This window comes from Macaca fascicularis, chromosome 12 (genome assembly GCF_037993035.2).
Source record: "Macaca fascicularis isolate 582-1 chromosome 12, T2T-MFA8v1.1".
NCBI lineage: Eukaryota > Metazoa > Chordata > Mammalia > Primates > Cercopithecidae > Macaca > Macaca fascicularis.
In genome coordinates this window covers 100,883,378-100,907,038 of record NC_088386.1, presented here as the reverse complement: position 1 = coordinate 100,907,038, position 23,661 = coordinate 100,883,378, and the positions used below count along the sequence as shown (strand labels likewise).

The window sequence follows — 23,661 nt, the reverse complement described above, 5'->3', positions numbered from 1 at the left end:
AGACAAGCCCTACAGAGTATACTGCAAATTCATAAAATAGATTACTTTTTATCAGATACAATGACTAATTCTTTTTTACATCTATACCAATTTAAGCGTGAGTAAATGCACAGTCTATTTAATACTGAACTGTTATCCATTATCTAGGGGCAATGTTACAGTTTCTTACTCTTTTCAAAAATTTAATTAGAAAACGTTTGTTTGGTGCCACCATATACCTAACTAAAATCTTTTAGCTTGAGCTGAAACATTGTGAGCGTTAGAGTGAGTTGGTACTGGTGTGAAACATGAGTCAGCACATTCACGAAGCTGCAAAGCAAGCTGGACAACATATTGTTATGTGGATTAGTGAGGCAAGAAAGAGAGCTATCATCAGTGTGAACTGGTGGCTGCAGCATGTAGCCAAGCCCCTGTACTTGTGTGCTGAACTTGGGGAGGATTTGGGGAGACTTTGCAGCTGTGCTCTGAGCTGGTCTAGGCCACACCCATGCCTGATCCACAGAACTTGGTCTGTGAGTTGGAGAAAACAGGGTGAGTAGCTCCTTGAAGCAGCTGACAGCAATCTTACAAGAAATTCCTCATCAATAATAAGTACTAAGTTGTGGAAATGATTTATCTTTTCAAGATATAATTACAGTGGTTTCAAGGTTCTCTACCTAATAATGTCACTCCTTCCTGGCCTACTTGTGTCCTAATGTGACCATTTAAAATGTGGTTTTGAAGACAATTCAAACCTTGCAGAAGGAAGGAAATACAAAAATAAAAAATAAAAGTCTCCCTTTCACTGACAGGCTCAACTTACCAGAAGTTGTCTTTTTGTAGCACTTCTATTTTTGACTTTTTTGGTAGTTACATAACTCCAAGATTTATATACATATATATGTGTGTGTGTGTGAATACACATACAATGTCTTGATTTTTTTGAACTTTAAATAGCATTGATAGACTCCCTGCTAAAAAAGATGAGGAATTTTTCTCAAAATTCCTCTCTCCTCTAACCAATCTGCACTACTCCTAACCCCCTTCAAGTTTTGCTCAAATGCCACTCCGTTTAACATTAGACTCCTCATTCTCCTCATCAGACACCCCACTCTCCTGACCCTGCTTGAGCGTTCTCCCAAAACTCTTTATCAGTTTCTAACATACTATATACAAATCTCATTTATGACGGTTACTGTCTTCTCACACTAGTGTATAAACTAAATGAGAATAGAAAGTTTTAACCTTTTTGTTGTTTACTGCTATATTCCCAGCACCTACAAAAGTGCCTGTTATATAGTTAAGTGTCCAATAAATATTTGCTTAATATATGAATTTTAGATTGTCATTTTAATTTTTTTAATAGCCACATCTGCTTGGCCCACCAAGTTAAGCCAGATGTCTATCGCCCCACTGGGAAAGAGGGAATTAACATCCTTACACCTTTTATGAAATTATTCTAAGGGTTTTTTTTGCTATTGCTATTGTAATAGTTTAATCTCACTGTTGTGAAGTATTCTGCTGTATGCATATACCACAGTTTATTATTTTACCAAAGATAGACATTTAGGTTGTTTCCAACTTGAGATTGATATGAATAGGGATGCTGTTCTATTTTTTTTTTTTTCAGTGAATATATATGCTCCTTTCCATGAGAACTACCTAGGTTACCTAGGACTGAAATGGCAGTCATAGGACATGTACAGTTTCAATTTTAGTGGATACTCAAACAGTTTTCCAACAACGTATGAGGTTTACTTACTTCACAGGCTCACCAACAGCCGGTATTGTCTTTCATTTCGATAATTTCTGATGAATTTAGAATAGCCTTGTATTAACCAACTTTTCCTTTTGAATTAATTTATAACTTGCAAAGATAGTATAAAAAGTACCAAGTTTCCCCTACATTAACATCTTACGTAACAATGGTATGTATGTGAAAACTAATTTAATATTTGTACATTACTATTAACAAGGCTACAGATTTCCTTTGGATTTCACCAGTTTTTCCACTAATGACCTTTTCTGTTCCAGTATTCACTTTAGGATACCATATTGTATTTAGTCATCAAGTATTCTCAGTCTCCTCTGGTCTGGAACAGTTTTTCAATCTTTCCTTGTTGTTCATGACCTTGACAGTTGTGAAGAGGACTTGTCAGGTATTTTGTAAAATGTTCCTCTCATGATTAGCCTGGGGGTATGGATTTGAAGGAAGAATACCATTGAGGTGAAATGCTCTGCTCATCACATCATTTTCAGACTACATAGTATCAGCTGATTTATGCCTGGAGATGATAATCTTGATCACTTGGTTCAAACACTGCTTGCCAGGTTTCTCCACTGTGGATTCACTCGTTTTCTTTTTCTGTATCCTATTCTTTGGAAGTAAGTCATCAACTTCAGCCCATACTCAAGGGGAAAGTACTACCTATATCTATTATTTGGAATTCTATTAGAAAGATTTGTCAACCCCTACCCTTACCCCTGACCACTACTAGTTTTATTTATTCAAACAATCACTTATATCAGTATGGGCTCATGCAAATTTACCTTATATGTTGGGTTATAAATCAATACTACATTGTTTATTTTGTTGCTCAAATTTGCAATGTGGTTTTAATGTGCTTTTCTGTTATGATTAATGAAGTTGAACACCTTTATAGAAATTTACTGGCCATTTTATGAAGTGCCTGTTAGGATTCTTTTCTATTTTTCTGTTGAGCAGGATGCTTTTCTCTTATAACTTTTAGGAGTTATTTATGTATCCTGTACACTATCCTTTGTCAGATATATGTGTTAAAATTTCTTCATAGAATCTATGGCTTTTCTTTTCAGTCTTTTAATGAACAGAAGTTCTTTATTGCACATAACCCAATTTATCAAAATTTTTTCCATGGCTATCACTTTTTGCGTTCTGTTTTAGAAACAAGCCTAACACCAAAGTTATGAAGATAGTCTTATACATTGTCTTTCATTGTTTTAGCTTGTTTTGTTATTCATTTACCTTTAGATCTATAATTTGTCTAGCACTGATTTTTGTATACAGTGTGAGGTAGGGATATTAAATTTTTTTTCTATATAGATACTGAGTTGACCAGCAATACCAAATATGATGTAAGCCAAATTATTATATCTGTGAGGGGCTATTGCTATAATTTCTATTCTACTCCATTGCTCTGTTCTTGTGCCAAAACTACACTGAAAAAATTTTTTATAACTTTATAAATATCTGTTAAGACAAGCTTTGTTATTCTTCTTCAAGACTGTCTTGTCAATTCTATACTGTTCTCATCTTTGAGCTGTTGTTTTCCATTTATTGTCTGGTGAGTAGTGGCTGTCCATTCATTTCCCTGAATATAAATGAATGAGTATATTCATATTCTTATTCAGTTGCTTAACAACAAATAGCTTCAATTGCTCCTGCCAATATATGGGTCTTTCCTAAAATAACCTCTCCACTGAATTAGGTGGTTGACATGATAAAGCATGTTCATTGGCAGATCTCATCTTAAAAGCACGCACAGAAGGCAGATAGACAGGCTGGCTACCCACCTTCATCCCAGCCTTTACTCTAGGGCAGTCTAAGGATAGAATAATCTGTTGATCTGATTTTATTTACTCTCCATTTTCTCTTCCCATTTCCAATCATTTTATCCATCTACCTCCACCTCCTTTAGTTTTACATTAAAACCGTCTTTTTTTGGGAGGGAGACCAGGGTCTCATTTTGTCTCTCCAGGCTGGAGTGCAGTGGTGTGATCTCTGTTCATTGGAACTTCTGCCTCCCTAGTTCAAGTAATTCTCCTGCCTCAGCATCCTGAGTAGCTGGGATTACAGGTGCCCACCACCACGCCTGGCTAACTTTTTTGTATTTTTAGTACAGATAGGGTTTTGCCATGTTGGCCAAGCTGGTCTCGAACTCCTGACCTCAGGTGATCCTCTCACCTCAGCCTCCCAGAATGCTAGGATTACAGGCATGAGCCACCATGCCCAGTCAAACACTGTCATTTTTATGAATGTCAGGAAAGGAGGAGGCAAAAAAGAAGTACATTCAATCTACTTTTGCAAGCTGAAAGCTGATGTGCTTCACTGAGTGATAAAGTTGATAAAATTATAGTCAGCAAAACAGGTATATTACGTAAGGTAGGTACAACTTTTGTGCACAAGAATGTCACAAAAAGATGACTACTGCCCTATTGACGTATTGTGTATATTGATAACACCCATGTTATGTCTGAATACAAATAGAAAAGGGGTGAGAACTGTTGCACAGAATTGTGAACACCTTGAGAGAAAAACTGAATTTTACTAATTTTTATATTCCAATAGAGATACTCCATGCCTAATAGACATTAATAATTATCTGTCGGCTAATTTTAAAAGCATTATTGATCTTTGTAACACTCTATGATTTTAATAAAAAGCGGCACTGTAGAAAAATCTCACCTCAGAGACACACAGACTAGATGTTTGTGTTGGTTACTCTCTCCCAGACCACTCCCCAGTCTTCCATGCCCTGTTCTGGCCCCCTGGAGGCTGCTCTAATTCAGTGTCTCAGTGCCTTCTGAAGACCATTTTCCCTCTGGCTGCCTTTTGAATGTAGTCATCGGGAAGGATCAGCAGGAGACCAGAGGGTAGGAAGAGAGGAATCTTGGGGTGTTTATCTGCTCTGTTCTCTCTCTGCCAGCTTCAGCTTTGAAAGTGGCTACACTTGCCATGCACAGGTTGCAGATTCTGATCCTCTAAGGGGCCTTTCCCCAGCATCCGCAGCCTCATCAGATATGTAAGGATTTTCTCCTCTTTCCCCTTTCAGGCCTTAGCTGGTAAGGGCTCCCCATTCCTTTCAGAACTTGGGTGTCCCATTTTCAGAAATACTTATAATCTTTTTATATGACATTCTCTCTAAACACACCTTTGAGTATGCCGTTTCCTGTTGGCACCCTGGCCAGTGTTCTGGGTCAATTGAGGGAGGAGAACAACATTAAAAACAAATTCCTATTCTCTACATAAAAGTACTGTCAAACACAGACAGCATGCACTTACCAATTGTCAAAGAAAATTCTTATGAACCATATGCCAAATTAGGGTGAGGACATAAAAGTAAATACTTGAGTTGAAGATAAAAAAGATCAAAGCAATCACCCTTCTATTTATCTCTAAAATCAAGCACAAAGGCATTATTTGAAACTATTCTGATTAATATCCCTGGCTACTGTTTTGGCTTCAATAAGCCATTTTACCATTTATCGCATAAGTCTGAAGAGAGGTAAAACAAAATTTAATTTTATGGTTTAGGAGAAGGCATAAGACGACCAGAATCTAAATTTGTGAAAAAGAGAGAACATGGTCTTATGGGCTGAAAGTTGAAAGTGGGAAATAGGGATAACAAAAGACCAGATCAAAATATCGATTGCATGGCTAGGTGCCAGTGGCTCATGCTTGTAATCCCAGCACTTTGGGAGGCAGAGGTGGGCAGATCACTTGAGGTCAGGAGTTTGAGACCAGCCTGACCAACACAGTGAAAGCTGTCTCTACTAAAAAAATACAAAAATTAGCTGGGTGTGATGGCCCGCATCTGTAGTTCCAGCTACTCAGGAGGCCAAGGTAGAAGAATCACTTGAGTCCGGGAGGCGGAGGTTGCAGTGAGCTGAGATAACGCCATAGAACTCCAACCTGGGCCACATAGTGAGACTCCAACTCAAAAAAAAAAAAAAAAAAAAAAAGAATCAGTTACCTAAATACATGGAGATTTTATATTTTTTCCTCCTAATGATCCATAATAAATATAATAATGAAATTAACAGTGACTAGCAGTTATATACCACCTATTATGTGGCAGGCATTATTCTCAATGTTTTACATTTACACATATATATGAATTCATTCGTTGCTTGCAACTATCCAGTCAGGCCACTATCCAATTAGGTAATATCACCCTTGTTTTATAGATGAGGAACAGTCAGTGGGTTTAAGTAACTTGCCTAAAACCACGCAGCCTGTAAGTTGCAGTGCCATATTTGCCCCAGGCAGGCTTGCTCCAGGGCTTGTATTCAATTTCTGCACTATACTGCTGTAAATATGTAAGATTATATAATCTGTGTATTTCTCCATCCTTATTTCTTTTGGAAACATTCCATTGCCTACTTACTTCATCAAGATATTAGAGAAGATATAAAGCACAATATTTTGGGTACTAAGATAAAAGCCTAATTTTAAGAAGCGATGAATTAGAGACAAAAATTTTGCCTAACCTCACATAACTCTTCACCTTATTATGAAGTCAGAATATTGTGGCATGAAGTTTGTGGCAACTATCAAACAAATGCTAATCATTATTTTTTAAAAACAGGACAATAAGGCAGTCAAGGAAGGTACTTTAAAGACATTTAAGTTTTTAAAGGTAATGAATTATCTGAAAAGAGAAAAAGACATTAAACGCATTCTCCAAACTTCTCAAAGACCATTTTCCAAGATGGCCAAGTTGCTCCTTCTCAATTTACCCCTTAACACAGATAAGTTTACATATAGGGCTATGTTTATACTACTTTGACATTCAACTGGAAAATGGTATTTTGTGTCAGAATAGAGGGACTGAAAATGAAATTTGCTGAAACCACTCAATATCATGCTAATAAATTAGTCTGAGGTACAGCCTACAGCTTTAGAGAAAAGATCATCAACTGGTTTTCAATCAGTAATTTTTTTTTTTTTTTTTTTGAGACGGAGTCTCGCTCTGTCACCCAGGCTGGAGTGCAGTGGCCGGATCTCAGCTCACTGCAAGCTCCGCCTCCCGGGTTCACACCATTCTCCTGCCTCAGCCTCCCTAGTAGCTGGGACTACAGGCGCCCGCCACCTCGCCCGGCTAGTTTTTTGTATTTTTTAGTAGAGATGGGGTTTCACCGTGTTAGCCAGGATGGTCTCGATCTCCTGACCTCGTGATCCGCCCGTCTCGGCCTCCCAAAGTGCTGGGATTACAGGCTTGAGCCACCGCGCCCAGCCTCAATCGGTAATTTACACAGTACTTAGTGAAAATAATGCAAGGAGGTAAGAAGTACATCCAGACTAGGCACAACACATTCTTCTAAACAGTACACCTGCTGAACTCATTTGGGTAGAAGGTCTGTCTCTATATTAACCATGTACGGTTAAAAGAGTACATCTGACTGGAGTGTCTTTAGGGAGAAGGATGGATGGATGGATGCATAGACATTTATCCACCAACCCATTAGGTCCTTGTAGACCCTGCCTGGGGAGCAGAGGACACTGTTGGTAGTAATAGAAAGACTTGAAAGCTTAGGTATTTTTAATTGCCTAATACAAGATAAAATTAAAGTTGGCCAAACTAGAGAGTCAATGAAGACTGTCGAATCAAAGACTAAAAAGTTAAAATTTTATGAATACTTTGAACCTCCCCATCAACTGAAGACCAAAGTAAAAGACAAACAATTAACCAAGCTATGAGAAATATCACATACTGACTAATGGCACACACACTTGAGGAATCTGTGAGCATACGAATTTATTATGAGGTAAGATCTTTCTTCAATATAAGGTTTGATAATTGTGTACTCTGTAATATTAGAACAATCGTTATATATGATAAAAATATATAACTTGGCTTGGAATCCTAGCCAAGTTAACAGACTCATCCAGTAATTTATTTTAAGTCAACTCGATTGCAAGCTACTTGGGAATGAATTTGTGATGTGCATTATTTTATAGTCCTCTGGAAGCCTAGCGTAATGCTTTTAATCTACTGGGCTATCAATAAATAATTATTGATTAACTGAAGGGAGTGACAGGCATGCCACCATTTTCTCTGGCACTGACACCTGATAGACTGATTTTCATAACTGCATCGTTAAGACAAATCATCTAAAAAGAGCAGATGTTAGCTGAGCAAATGCTGAACTCTGCCATAAGGGCAGTTCACTGTAACACCAAGCTAAAGTCTTGAGGTCAAAGGACATTATCCCTGAACTGTGACTAAAACAAGAAGTTTTCCTCATGCTTTCAGATCTCTGGGGTAAAAAGTCTATTTGTTTTAAAAACACTAGTAGAGTTTAATTGATCATCACAATTATACAGAGAACCAAATGACACAAGGCCATTCAGTTTGTTGCTATCTATGCCATTTTTTAGGTCAAATAGTATAAAAAAATATAAAAACGACTTTCTTTCCAACAGTTTAAACTGATATGGACATTGAAGTTCTGGCTTATTTTAGTCAATATTATCTTAAAACACCAAATGTAAGTGTTATGATTTTAAATAGGTTGTGCTAAGGTAATAAGCCTACCCATTTTCCCCGATCACACCATATTCCACAAACATACATTATGTAACCATAGTCAAGTCTTCCTTTTAAACAAAAAGAAAATAAAGAAAGTAAGATGTACCACATAATTTCCTTTCCTCTAATTTTACACACCAAACCCCTGCCAAAGTTCCAAATTTCTTCCATCTGTAAAGATGTCTGAAGAGTCTGGCAGAGAGTCTCATATTTATACAGATTAGTAATCAGAATTTATTCTGATATTTTTAGAAAGTTACTTGTATTTTACAGAAAGTTATTTGTATTTTCTGATAGCGATCAACATTTTCCCATTAAGCCAATGAATAAACAGGATGAGCACTGTTTTCTGTGTACCATATGATGAATACATTGTTTCAAAGATAAATTGACAGGGTGTGGTGGTGATATCTGGGAGGTCTTTGTCTTTTATCTGGTAAACATTTAACAAAAAAAGGGTAAGCAAAAAGGAGATTACTTCTTTTATGGCTATTGCTGAGCAAAGGCTGTCACCTTTCCTTATCACTTCGGGGTGTGAGAATGAACAGATCAAGCTGTTTCAGTATTTCCTACTTTCGCTGGGCCAAATCAAGATCTTAGTAAAATTTCAAATAAGATACAAAAAAAGTAAATAACCAAATGTGTATATATTGAGGCATAATTCATCATATGGTTTTATCAGATAGAGCAAATGAGAAAATCCTAAGCCAGTCACGAAAGCATGTCCAACTCTGAGTGACTTGTCCTTAAGATGGATCTTCTGTAAATAATTAAATTAGTGGATTTTTTTTTTTTTTTTGCCTGCCCATCTGGGTGGAAAGAAAATTAAAAAAAAAATCACACACACACACTCAGAGAGAAGAAAATATCTCAAAGACTAAACGTTACATTTACATTATCAGTGCAAAAAGGGCTTTACCATATATTAAATTGTTAACAAGATTCCTGAATTGCAAACTGCAAAAGAAAATCAGCATGGTTACTATAAATAATTTATTTAGGTATGATTAGAAATTTGTGAGAAAATGTAATTTATTTTATGGTCCCAAAGATGAAAATGTATAAATAAAAAATCTAAGTCATATCTTCAACAAATTTTTAATACAGATAAGTAATTTAAAGGCATTTTGTAATAGACATGTTAAACCTTATTAGGCTGTGAAAAGCAGTACTTGTATTTACAGAACAGAGGGCAATTCTGTGTGGCTGCGTTTCAGCTGCCTCAGAGTACCTGAAACAGAAGAGAGTGAGCTGGGGACTGGCTGCAAGGCAGGACGATGGAGGTTTTACTGGTGGGGACATGGGGAAGAGGCCAGAGGTTCATGGCTTGGCTTTTTTCCTCCCCTTTATTAAAAGGACAAACTGCAAATCATTTTATCAGTGATCGGGGGAACTACAAGAAGCTGAATATGATAGCAGTGCTGAAAATATTTTCACTACTTAGGGACTAGGCCTCTGCAAACATGGCTTCACTGGACTTACTATTAAAAGCAATCTGCAAAAGAGGCTTAAAAACCCAGGGGTCTAATACCAAGTGAACAGTAGGAAAGGTGACCTTTCATTCCGTTTGTTTATTAGAGGATCTGCAGACTCCATCTCAGTGTGGGTCCGGCATTGGTAAGAGGCCAAAGGGGAGATGGTGAACTCTGTGTTTTTTTAGAGGTCACATAATCAACTTAGAAAATACAGCTGGAAAAAGAACAAAAATGAGAGCATGGTTGTATGTAGTATCTTACATTTTTGGTTAAAAGGTTACATTTAAATTCCTTTTAATAATTTTCTATTTTATTTGAGTACAACCAACTAAGGTACTAAACTTAGCCATCAGATATAGCACACAAAATTAAAGAGACAAAAGGGTAACTGAAGCAGGTGGAAAAAAAAAGGAAATTGAAATAAGACTAAAATACAAAAGTTAACTGAATATAAAACAAAAAAAATGAAAATACAAGTTCTGTCAGGATGGTGGTAATTTTTATTTTTCTGAAGTGTAACACTATATAATTTAATAAATAATATTTCATTTAAATGCATTTATAAAACTATAGCATGTCTTCAAGCAAACCTAATCATTTTAATTTTATAAAATGGTAGGAAGTGATCAACTATGAGGCCTATATATATTCATCTGCAAAAGGAGGTAATGCCAGGCATATTCAAAATTGTATATTTAAAATATTACTCATAGCTTTACTTAATACAAACAAAAATTACTCCTATATGGTAATTACCCTTTCATAGTTTTTAGGGGCTACTTGTCTTTAGGTGTTGACTTTATTCTTTAACTGGTACCACCGGCCCTTTTATAAAGTATTAAGCTAATTTTAAATATTCAACGAATAACCTGCCATTTTCCCACAGAGCTACTTTTTCACTACTCTGAAAACAACATCTAAAATAAAAATCAAAACAGCCAAGGCGTGGTGGTTCATGCTTTGGGAGGCTGAGGCAGGAGGACTGCTTGAGGCCAGGAGTTCATGATCAGCCTAAGCAACATAGCAAGACCCATTGCTACAAAAAAAAAAAGAAAAAAGAAAAAAATTAAAAAAAGAAAACAGTAGCAAAAGAAGAGTGGTGCTCAAAATGGGTTAGTAACACTGTAGCCTCCTTAGCCCTGATTTAGTTACAGTCACACCAGAAAGCAAGCACACACTTTGTTGTCTATATGGCTATGACTGATTGATGATCCCCTAGCAAGGTTACCATAGCTAATTATAACATTATTCATTTAAGCCTTGATGGGAAAAAAATACCAGACTCCCAGGGAAGGAAAAAGAAAAGAAAGAAAAGCTATTCTGTAACTGCTAACTTTTGAATAATCAGCCTCAATAGGAAACAAATAGGATGAAACTCAATGACCAAATTGTAACTTATGGATTCATCTAAGCAATTTTAACTCTGGGTAATTTTAACTCTGGGTTTCACAGCCTACAGCAAAGAGCTTCCAACAACAAGGAACCCTCACATGCTTATACGCTTTGTAGTCAGAATTCAAAGGCTTCATCAGAAGCATAACCCGACCCTGAGCTTTAGTTCTGCTATGTGTGTGGTGTGAGTGTGTTTGTCTAGGATCAGATGCCAATACTTAAACTCACATTATGGGCACAGCAGCTACTTACACACGGCAGCCTAATTAAAGGAATAAACTTCCCCTTTCTTTATGTTTTCCTGAAGATCAGTGCCATAAAGGGATTTGGTTTGGTTAAAAATTGAGAAAAATGTTCCCATATGTTTCCTTTATGCAGTAAATTAGTCAAAATCAGATAGAAAATGGTCACATTTTTCATCAGGAATCTATAGCTACACAGTATTCGCTGAACGCCACTGCAAATAAAGAGAACTCAGTGTTTTGAAAATAATGATATTATAACAAACACATAATCATAATTTCCATTTCGGTTTTGAAGAAGCACAAACACACATGGAAACAATAAAGCATCTGAGGCACCTTTGAGCTTTCAAGTCTTAAAAACAAGAATCACTTTCAAATAGAAAGTAGCTCATCTTCAAAGTTTAACATACAAGAGGAGAATAAAGCTAATACCACTTCAACGCCAAACTTTAATCAGATTACTTTATATCAAGGTAATCTAGATCACAAGCATGGTAACACCCAAGTTTAAAGTACTTTTTATCCTGAAACACTACTTAAATTACATTACTAAAATAATTTCACGAAATAAATATTTTCCCATGAAACCTTGAAGCCAAATCAGCAAATTTCAATCAAGAAGTACTGAGAAAAATTATCAAAAGATACAAAGCAAAAAACTACTAATTAATTGAGGCCCTAGGAGGGAAATTGGCCGAGGCATGGAGTTGGATCCAAATTCAGTTTGGTATTAACAAAACACTCATGGAACCATCATGGTCCACTGGAAAAAGGACAGCTTATTTTATAGATGAGGAAACTGGCCCAGGGAGAGATGGTGGTGATACATCAGGGAGTGACCTGGATAGCCTTGGTTTTCAATTTTTACTTCGCTAGAATGTGTCCCAGATTCGTCCTGATTTATTTTTTGTTTGGAAAAATTTGGTTCTCATAGAGATAGGTTACATGACTTACCCTGATCACACAGCTAGATCGAATACTGCAGGGTCTCGAACTAGCTCCATATCACTGACTCTCAAGGGACAAAGACTGGGTTGGGCCAACCCTGGGCTATGGCCACAAAAAGCCTCTTAGGGAACAGTAGGTGGTTAGGTGCTAATCATAAAGGCAGCGCAGGGACTAGTCAGAGGAAGGGCCGGGAGACTCCTACCCTCCTAAACTTCAAAATAATTTTCCTCACTAATTTGTCTTTTTTACAGATGGCCCTATATGTACATATTTAAAAAATCAAAAAGTGTATTAAAATATCCACATTATTTTCAAAAAATCCCCATACCTACGGATCCCATTAGAACACTGGTTTTAGTGGAACTTTCCTACACACACAAACACACACACACACACGATGAGACGATAAGAAGACGGAAGCAAACTCATTTCTGAAACCTATAGGATTTAAAAGACATTTTCTCCACCTCCATTTTCTGGTATTTATTCTCTCAGTAGCTTTTGATTTATAGCTATGCATAGTATCTATTTATTAATTTACACTCTACTCAATTCCAAAAAGACATGAGGTGCTATCACATGTAGTACCTAAAATATATGGATAATTGAAATCTATAATTAATTTTTAAAAAGTCATGTAACTGAACAAGCACTGTTCTAGAAGCTGAGAGATCTGGCTTCCAGTTCTAGTTCCTTATTCAACATCAGAGTACACATTGAATTTAAGCTTTTATTTGCTCATTTGTTAAATAATGTTGATTACCTAGACAATTGTTAATTATAAAATTCTGTGGAACTGTGTATTTCTAGGTCAGCATTTCACAAAACTTTTTCTGAGGCATGCATAGGTCTTTTGAGTGGAGGTGAGGTTTTGGGGTAGATAAGCATTGGGATTTTGTTTATTAGCTACTTTATAGGATTCTGCACCCGTTCTTCTATACTAGCATAACCAATCCTATTTGTCCAGAGATGGAGAATGAACAAATTTAAATAGCATCTGGAACTTAAGCGCTCAATAAGTGTTATCTATTAACTAGAATCAAGCATCCATTGAAACCCTAATACATGCTCAGAAGAACCGTGCGGTTTCACAGAGAAGACTTGGAAAATTCTTGAACTAGATGATTCTTAAGTCCAAATAGATCACGTGAATATGATTCTTTCCAATTTTGCCTGGTATTTTGGTTACCGCAGCTCATCATTTAAACGAACTCTCAGGCCAGCAATCTCTGTACTATATGGTAACATGCTTTGGCCGATTTCAGAGTCACAGAATCTTAAAGTGTGAAAGTGATTTGCTACTTAGGGCTGAGTCAGGGCTCAGTCATTCAGCATTACATTAGAAAATCCATTAGAAAATAAATGATAAGAAATAATTTAGATGAATGAGGTTGGAATTATGTGGTTGCCCACTTGATTTAAAACTCATCTTACAAATGAAAAATACATACCCCATTAGCTTATAGGGTATGACTATGAACCCCTTTACGTCGGTAGATGTCTGCTGTTCATCTTTGTAACCCTTGATTGTTAGATGAGGAATTAAGAAATAATACTTATTGTATGCTTACTGTACTGTTTTAAGGATTTGGACAAGGCTTCATGAACAAGGTCATATTTGAGCTTGAACTTAAAAGGTGCATATGAGTTCACTACATAAGAGACAAAGGAGTAAGCCAGGTAGAGAGAACAGTATCCGCAAAGGCACAGATATCTGAAGGTAGTAAATTTGGAATGGCGAGTGGTTCACAGTGGCTGCAGGTTAAGGTGACTGTGAAAGAGTGGCCAGCAATAAAGGTGGGCAGAGAGGAAGCAGCTACATCATGAAGGGCCTGGGAATATGAATATGCATGTGTAAGAATTACATCCCGGAAGATAAAGAAAGAATGGGAGAGGTCCACCTCTGTATGTATTATATGGAGAAGGTGGTTGTTGGTTTTTAATAGAATATTGTTGATGGTTATCTTGTGTAGGAAAAAAATACAAAAATTATACTGAACATTGAGTATCTTTTGATATCAGATACCAGAAAAACATAAATTTTGGGTGCTCAACGTGATGTAACCACAAAAGTCTCTTGATTCCTAATATTTGTTGAATTGTGTCTGCTTAATTAAGCAAAGCAACATGAGCCAATGAAGATTAAATTTGCTATTTTCTTAAGAAAATGGCCTTCGGAGTGAGAAAACCAGTAAAAATTAAGCCCTATTTCTGTTGTACCAGGTTGGGTGAATGAGCTGTGAAAAGTACAACCAGTTCCAATGGCCTACAGGAGCTGACTGGGGAAGGGAGATGAAGGGTGAGAGTTCAATGGCTGGCCCGTCATAAGCACCCTGTTAGGAGGAACTGCTGGGGCACAGGTGGTGCAAAACTCCTCTCACTGCCCTTCCCATTCTTCACCTAAGCAGGCTTTCAGGGTGGACCAGACAGCATGGCCAGGTCCCACTCCCAGCAGTGCCACGAATACCGCCTCTACTGCCAACCACATCTTTCCATCTGGAGGTGCATAGCCTATGGCCACATCCTGCCCTGGAGCCAACAAGGAAACAGAATGGGTGGAGACCAAAGCTGGCTGTGTTGCTTCCTTCTTTAACCTCTCTATCTGAAAAACCTGACAAATAAGTTTTTTCTTTGCTTTTTAAGTTCCAGAAATGCAAAGTACTCAAATTGCTAGAACCACGAAGGTGGGTAAGGGATGATTTTTTTACATCATTCATCCTTGCCCACATTTCTCCTGCTGATTCAGAGGAACCATCTGCATCAGCTTGCTAACGAGTTTGGATATGGTTTTCAGGGTGATGGGAAGCCAGTGAAGGTCGTTAAGCAGGGGAGTTATATTATATAATCAGATTTGTGATTTAGAAAGGCAGCTCTGGCAACAGCAGGGACTGGAGAAAGCAGACATTGTAAACAAAGAGGTCAGTCTGAGGCCTCTGCAATAGTCTAATTGATGGCAAAGCTCTGGCCTGCTGTGGTGGCTGTGGATGAGGAAGCTGAAGAGCTGACAGAGTGGGGGAGGTAGAAGGAAACGGTGGAACTGGAGGTGATGCCAAGGTTTCAGGCCAAATGGTTGGAAAGCAATGTTTCCCACCTAAAAGTGAGCTAGTCTCATCATTTAATCTGGTACTAAGTGAAATGAGATTGTAGACCAAGGAGTTTAGTATTTTCAGGATTTTGGCATATATTCTCAAAGTAAACCCCAAAACAGTTACATTAGTTGGCCGTTTTAGGAACTGCATATCGGAGGCAGCACAGCAAAATGGTTCCTCACACTGCAGCCAGCAAGAGTTCAAATCCTGGCTCTACCAACTAATAGCTTTGTGATTTCTGCTGAGTTACTAAACTTCTCTGTGCCTATTCTTCAACTCTGAAAAGATAAAAATAATAAAAGCTGACTAAGTATCATGAGGCTTAAATTAGTTATTTTGAGTAAGGGATCTATTTGGTGTGTACTCATGTAATAAATATTGTTTTCTCTGACTTATCAAAAATCATTATGGAAGAAGTAAAACGTCCACTTTCAAAGAAGGGGAATCTCAGCTGATTTTTTTTTCTTGCATTCAATATTATGTTGTTCCGATATTACAACAAAAAAGCTGAAGAAAACAAACTTTTTTCCCTGAGAACACTCGTAAGAGAGAGGTGAAAACAAATTCTCCGGCACAGAAGTACTCTGAGGTTCGGTCATTTGAAGACCACAGTGCTTGCTTATAAATAGAATATTAAAACAAGCAAGAGCAATTTTCTCCTTTCGTCTTCCCTTATTGCCTAATTTTCCTCTCATACCATTTGCATAATGGATAAAAAGGCATCCATTATGCAAATGAATGATGGGGCTGTAAGGTTGCTGAAGCCACAAGGCTGGCTTCAGATGAAGAGAAGCTGCCACAAAGCCCTCCAGCAGCCACGTGCCAGCAGACTGCTTCACCAGCTTGGTTCCAAAAGACAGAGGAAAACCCACAAAGACTATAGGTCATTAACTTCCATTTGGTTTATTTTAAAAGGGCCACTACAGATACTTTTCTGAAAATCAGTACAAAATACGGATTGTCAGCATTGGAGTATGTACGTTTAACTTTACAGTATATATTTCAAATGGAAAAATGAGTACTATGTACAATTCTAACCATTTTAAGCATATGTTTTGCTTTAAAAGAAGAAGCAGCTGACCTTTGCAAAGTGGAATAAGCCTCTGTTCTTCTAGCTTGAGATTTCCCTCATAACAGGTGCTCTAAGCAGTCTCCAAATGTTGCACAAACATTCCACAGGCATAAAAAGTTGTTTGAAATACCAAGATATTAGTGGATTTTCAAAAACTTCATGCTGTTAAATTGAGCTAAATTTATCTTTAGGAGGTATCACCAAAACAGACGTGTTATTTCTCTTGGAGTTGTAAACTGATTGAAACTTTAGAATAATATTTACTTTCTCATTCTACAAATACAATGAAAACTAATTGTAAGCAAAATTACTGGATAAATTGTCTTGTCTGAATAAATAATCAGAAAAGAATTTCAAAACTAACTTCAAAACATTTCCCCCAGATTCTTAGATTATAGCCTAGGGAGAAAAAGATGGAGGCTAAGAAAATAAAGTGACCTTTATTTCTAGCATGGATTCTTTGACAAACTTTGGCTTTTCCCAAATGACTTTTTTTCAGGAACTTTTAAAAAAAGTTATACTCATATGATATAGGCACACTTCAACATTTAGCATCTGACTCCCCCGTGTTACTTCAAGGGCATACAATTCTGATTCACCTTCAGTTGAAGAAAAAGCTGCATCCACTTACCTAAGCAACAGTAGCTGCAAAGAGCTATGTACAAAAATAATTTAAAGAAAAGATAAACCACAATATAAAAATATTAACAAGATAAAAGTCACAAAGAAGAAACAACACCTAATCAATAAGATGATAAATCTTCAATCAGGTGAAAAGAATACCATAAACATTACACATACCTAGTTTTAGAGCAGAAGGGGTTACTTCAATCTCCCCACCAATTGGTTTAAATGCAGCCAGTTGGGAAGCCACTTCTGTCTCAAAAGCATCTGGGCTCTGCCGTTCTGCAGGGTTTCCACTGGGGCTCTCAATCTTGTGGAGTGGTTCTTGTTCTTCAAACACAGCAATCAGCTACAAACAAATCCAACAACACTAATTAGTTTGTAGGACATGCATACCACACGGACACTATCTAGCTGAATGAGATCTTTATTTGGTTTCAAAGAAAATCGCCTCATCAAACTTAAAACGTTAATGTTACTATACCAAAACTCTTAATTTTTCAATAATATTATGTCTATAAGCACTATGGTCAAGAAATAATACTGGTTTATTCATTTGTTTATTTTGTCTATTACTGAAAAAGAGAACCAATTTTGGCTCACTCTCTTAAAGGAATGAAATGGCTGCTTCCCCTTCCCACTACCCCACCTTCCCTAATATGCCTAAAAGGACTTCATTGTCTCTTATTAAAGAGTGCTTCCAAAAATGAAAGTTGAATATGCGTTGAATAGACTTAAATAGTATAGGGAGGGTATTCCAGTCTCAGAGACCTAAAACACATTACAAGATCCCTAATTGTATCTGTCCCTGTAGATACACTCTACATACATATATACATACATACATTGTGTGTCTACTTATATACAATTTGTGCTTATCTTGTATAAATAGGTATCCCATTTTTGTACATGTCTTTAATTTTGTTCTTTTCCTTCATGATTGACTCTGTGTTGACTGGTTTAAGTCCAATGGAATGCTAAGTCCAATACAACTCAACATCATTACTTTTTTTTTTTTTTTTTTTTTTTTTCTTTTTTTTTTTTTTTTTTAATTTATTTATTATTATTATACTTTAAGTTGTAGGGTACATGTGCATAACGTGCAGGTTTGTTACATATGTATACTTGTGCCATGTTGCTGTGCTGCACCCATCAACTCGTCATTTACATCAGGTATAACTCCCAATGCAATCCCTCCCCCCTCCCCCCTCCCCATGATAGGCCCCGGTGTGTGATGTTCCCCTTCCTGAGTCCGAGTGATCTCATTGTTCAGTTCCCACCTATGAGTGAGAACATGCGGTGTTTGGTTTTCTGTTCTTGTGATAGTTTGCTAAGAATGATGGATTCCAGCTGCATCCAAGTCCCTACAAAGGACTCAAACTCATCCTTTTTTATGGCTGCATAGTATTCCATGGTGTATATGTGCCACATTTTCTTAATCCAATCTGTCACTGATGGACATTTGGGTTGATTCCAAGTCTTTGCTATTGTGAATAGTGCTGCAATAAACATACGTGTGCATGTGTCTTTATAGCAGCATAATTTGTAATCCTTTGGGTATATACCCAGTAATGGGATGGCTGGGTCATATGGTACATCTAGTTCTAGATCCTTGAGGAATCGCCATACTGTTTTCCATAATGGTTGAACTAGTTTACAATCCCACCAACAGTGTAAAAGTGTTCCTATTTCTCCACATCTTCTCCAGCACCTGTTGTTTCCTGACTTTTTAATGATTGCCATTCTAACTGGTGTGAGATGGTATCTCATGGTGGTTTTGATTTGCATTTCTCTGATGGCCAGTGATGATGAGCATTTTTTCATGTGTCTGTTGGCTGTATGAATGTCTTCTTTTGAGAAATGTCTGTTCATGTCCTTTGCCCACTTTTTGATGGGGTTGTTTGTTTTTTTCTTGTAAATTTGTTTGAGTTCTTTGTAGGTTCTGGATATTAGCCCTTTGTCAGATGAGTAGATTGCAAAAATTTTCTCCCATTCTGTAGGTTGCCTGTTCACTCTGATGGTAGTGTCTTTTGCTGTGCAGAAGCTCTTTAGTTTAATGAGATCCCATTTGTCAATTTTGGCTTTTGCTGCTGTTGCTTTTGGTGTTTTAGACATGAAATCTTTGCCCATGCCTATGTCCTGAATGGTACTACCTAGGTTTTCCTCTAGGATTTTTATGGTATTAGGTCTAACATTTAAGTCTCTAATCCATCTTGAATTAATTTTCGTATAAGGAGTAAGGAAAGGATCCAGTTTCAGCTTTCTACTTATGGCTAGCCAATTTTCCCAGCACCATTTATTAAATAGGGAATCCTTTCCCCATTTCTTGTTTCTCTCAGGTTTGTCAAAGATCAAATGGCTGTAGATGTGTGGTATTATTTCTGAGGACTCTGTTCTGTTCCATTGGTCTATATCTCTGTTTTGGTACCAGTACCATGCTGTTTTGGTTACTGTAGCCTTGTAGTATAGTTTGAAGTCAGGTAGCGTGATGCCTCCAGCTTTGTTCTTTTGGCTTAGGATTGTCTTGGAGATGCGGGCTCTTTTTTGGTTCCATATGAACTTTAAAGCAGTTTTTTCCAATTCTGTGAAGAAACTCATTGGTAGCTTGATGGGGATGGCATTGAATCTATAAATTACCTTGGGCAGTATGGCCATTTTCACAATATTGATTCTTCCTATCCATGAGCATGGTATGTTCTTCCATTTGTTTGTGTCCTCTTTGATTTCACTGAGCAGTGGTTTGTAGTTCTCCTTGAAGAGGTCCTTTACATCCCTTGTAAGTTGGATTCCTAGGTATTTGATTCTCTTTGAAGCAATTGTGAATGGAAGTTCATTCCTGATTTGGCTCTCTGTTTGTCTGTTACTGGTGTATAAGAATGCTTGTGATTTTTGCACATTAATTTTGTATCCTGAGACTTTGCTGAAGTTGCTTATCAGCTTAAGGAGATTTTGGGCTGAGACAATGGGGTTTTCTAAATATACAATCATGTCATCTGCAAACAGGGACAATTTGACTTCTTCTTTTCCTAACTGAATACCCTTGATTTCTTTCTCTTGCCTGATTGCCGTAGCCAGAACTTCCAACACTATGTTGAATAGGAGTGGTGAGAGAGGGCATCCCTGTCTTGTGCCAGTTTTCAAAGGGAATTTTTCCAGTTTTTGCCCATTCAGTATGATATTGGCTGTGGGTTTGTCATAAATAGCTCTTATTATTTTCAGGTACGTTCCATCAATACCGAATTTATTGAGCGTTTTTAGCATGAAGGGCTGTTGAATTTTGTCAAAAGCCTTTTCTGCATCAATTGAGATAATCATGTGGTTCTTGTCTTTGGTTCTGTTTATATGCTGGATTATGTTTATTGATTTGCGAATGTTGAACCAGCCTTGCATCCCAGGGATGAAGCCCACTTGATCATGGTGGATAAGCTTTTTGATGTGTTGCTGAATCCGGTTTGCCAGTATTTTATTGAGGATTTTTGCATCGATGTTCATCAGGGATATTGGTCTAAAATTCTCTTTTTTTGTTGTGTCTCTGCCAGGCTTTGGTATCAGGATGATGTTGGCCTCATAAAATGAGTTAGGGAGGATTCCCTCTTTTTCTATTGATTGGAATAGTTTCAGAAGGAATGGTACCAACTCCTCTTTGTACCTCTGGTAGAATTCAGCTGTGAATCCATCTGGTCCTGGACTTTTTTTGGTTGGTAGGCTATTAATTGTTGCCTCAATTTCAGAGCCTGCTATTGGTCTATTCAGGGATTCAACTTCTTCCTGGTTTAGTCTTGGAAGAGTGTAAGTGTCCAGGAAATTATCCATTTCTTCTAGATTTTCCAGTTTATTTGCGTAGAGGTGTTTATAGTATTCTCTGATGGTAGTTTGTATTTCTGTGGGGTCGGTGGTGATATCCCCTTGATCATTTTTAATTGCATCGATTTGATTCTTCTCTCTTTTCTTCTTTATTAGTCTGGCTAGTGGTCTGTCAATTTTGTTGATCTTTTCAAAAAACCAACTCCTGGATTCATTGATTTTTTGGAGGGTTTTTTGTGTTTCTATCTCCTTCAGTTCTGCTCTGATCTTAGTTATTTCTTGCCTTCTGCTAGCTTTCGAATGTGTTTGCTCTTGCTTCTCTAGTTCTTTTAATTGCGATGTTAGAGTGTCAATTTTACATCTTTCCTGCTTTCTCTTGTGGGCATTTAGTGCTATAAATTTCCCTCTACACACTGCTTTAAATGTGTCCCAGAGATTCTGGTATGTTGTATCTTTGTTCTCATTGGTTTCAAAGAACATCTTTATTTCTGCCTTCATTTCGTTATGTACCCAGTAGTCATTCAGGAGCAGGTTGTTCAGTTTCCATGTAGTTGAGCGGTTTTGATTGAGTTTCTTAGTCCTGAGTTCTAGTTTGATTGCACTGTGGTCTGAGAGACAGTTTGTTATAATTTCTGTTCTTGTACATTTGCTGAGGAGTGCTTTACTTCCAATTACGTGGTCAATTTTGGAGTAAGTATGATGTGGTGCTGAGAAGAATGTATATTCTGTTGATTTGGGGTGGAGAGTTCTATAGATGTCTATTAGGTCTGCTTGCTGCAGAGATGAGTTCAATTCCTGGATATCCTTGTTAACTTTCTGTCTCGTTGATCTGTCTAATGTTGACAGTGGAGTGTTGAAGTCTCCCATTATTATTGTATGGGAGTCTAAGTCTCTTTGTAAGTCTCTAAGGACTTGCTTTATGAATCTGGGTGCTCCTGTATTGGGTGCATATATATTTAGGATAGTTAGCTCTTCCTGTTGAATTGATCCCTTTACCATTATGTAATGGCCTTCTTTGTCTCTTTTGATCTTTGATGGTTTAAAGTCTGTTTTATCAGAGACTAGTATTGCAACCCCTGCTTTTTTTTGTTCTCCATTTGCTTGGTAAATCTTCCTCCATCCCTTTATTTTGAGCCTATGTATGTCTCTGCGTGTGAGATGGGTCTCCTGAATACAGCAGACTGATGGGTCTTGACTCTTTATCCAGTTTGCCAGTCTGTGTCTTTTAATTGGAGCATTTAGTCCATTTACATTTAAGGTTAATATTGTTATGTGTGAACTTGATCCTGCCATTATGATATTAACTGGTTATTTTGCTCATTAGTTGATGCAGTTTCTTCCTAGCCTCAATGGTCTTTACATTTTGGCATGTTTTTGCAATGGCTGGTACCGGTTGTTCCTTTCCATGTTTAGTGCTTCCTTCAGGATCTCTTGTAAGGCAGGCCTAGTGGTGACAAAATCTCTAAGCATTTGCTTATCTGTAAAGGATTTTATTTCTCCTTCACTTATGAAACTTAGTTTGGCTGGATATGAAATTCTGGGTTTAAAATTCTTTTCTTTAAGAATGTTGAATATTGGCCCCCACTCTCTTCTGGCTTGTAGAGTTTCTGCTGAGAGATCTGCTGTTAGTCTGATGGGCTTCCCTTTGTGGGTAACCCGACCTTTCTCTCTGGCTGCCCTTAAGATTTTTTCCTTCATTTCAACTTTGGTGAATCTGGCAATTATGTGTCTTGGAGTTGCTCTTCTCGAGGAGTATCTTTGTGGCGTTCTCTGTATTTCCTGGATTTGAATGTTGGCCTGCCCTACTAGGTTGGGGAAGTTCTCCTGGATGATATCCTGAAGAGTGTTTTCCAACTTGGTTCCATCTTCCCCCTCACTTTCAGGCACCCCAATCAGACGTAGATTTGGTCTTTTTACATAATCCCATACTTCTTGCAGGCTTTGTTCGTTTCTTTTTCTTCTTTTTTCTTTTGGTTTCTCTTCTCGCTTCATTTCATTCATTTGATCCTCAATCGCTGATACTCTTTCTTCCAGTTGATCGAGTCGGTTACTGAAGCTTGTGCATTTGTCACGTATTTCTCGTGTCATGGTTTTCATCTCTTTCATTTCGTTTAGGACCTTCTCTGCATTAATTACTCTAGCCATCAATTCTTCCACTTTTTTTTCAAGATTTTTAGTTTCTTTGCGCTGGGTACGTAACTCCTCCTTTAGCTCTGAGAAATTTGATGGACTGAAGCCTTCTTCTCTCATCTCGTCAAAGTCATTCTCCGTCCAGCTTTGATCCGTTGCTGGCGATGAGCTGCGCTCCTTTGCCGGGGGAGATGCGCTCTTATTTTTTGAATTTCCAGCTTTTCTGCCCTGCTTTTTCCCCATCTTTGTGGTTTTATCTGCCTCTGGTCTTTGATGATGGTGATGTACTGATGGGGTTTTGGTGTAGGTGTCCTTCCTGTTTGATAGTTTTCCTTCTAACAGTCAGGACCCTCAGCTGTAGGTCTGTTGGAGATTGCTTGAGGTCCACTCCAGACCCTGTTTGCCTGGGTATCAGCAGCAGAGGCTGCAGAAGATAGAATATTTCTGAACAGCGAGTGTACCTGTCTGATTCTTGCTTTGGAAGCTTCCTCTCAGGGGTGTACTCCTCCCTGTGAGGTGTGGGGTGTCAGACTGCCCCTAGTGGGGGATGTCTCCCAGTTAGGCTACTCAGGGGTCAGGGACCTGCTTGAGCAGGGAGTCTGTCCCTTCTCA

At 37.7% G+C, this 23,661-nt stretch overlaps 1 protein-coding gene across 5 annotated transcripts in view; it reads right to left on the bottom strand.

Moving 5' to 3' along the window:
* Positions 1–23,661, bottom strand: part of PARD3B (par-3 family cell polarity regulator beta) — a 1,095,296-nt gene that overhangs the window by 646,652 nt on the left and 424,983 nt on the right. For all 5 annotated transcript variants that reach the window (XR_001484068.4, XM_005574020.5, XM_005574021.5 and 2 more), the window contains exon 3: positions 17,293–17,464. Coding sequence is in view for 4 of the 5 variants with exons in the window: in XM_005574020.5 (XP_005574077.3) it covers positions 17,293–17,464 (172 nt within the window). In the remaining variant the exon portion in view is untranslated. The remainder of the gene's footprint in view (positions 1–17,292; positions 17,465–23,661) is intronic.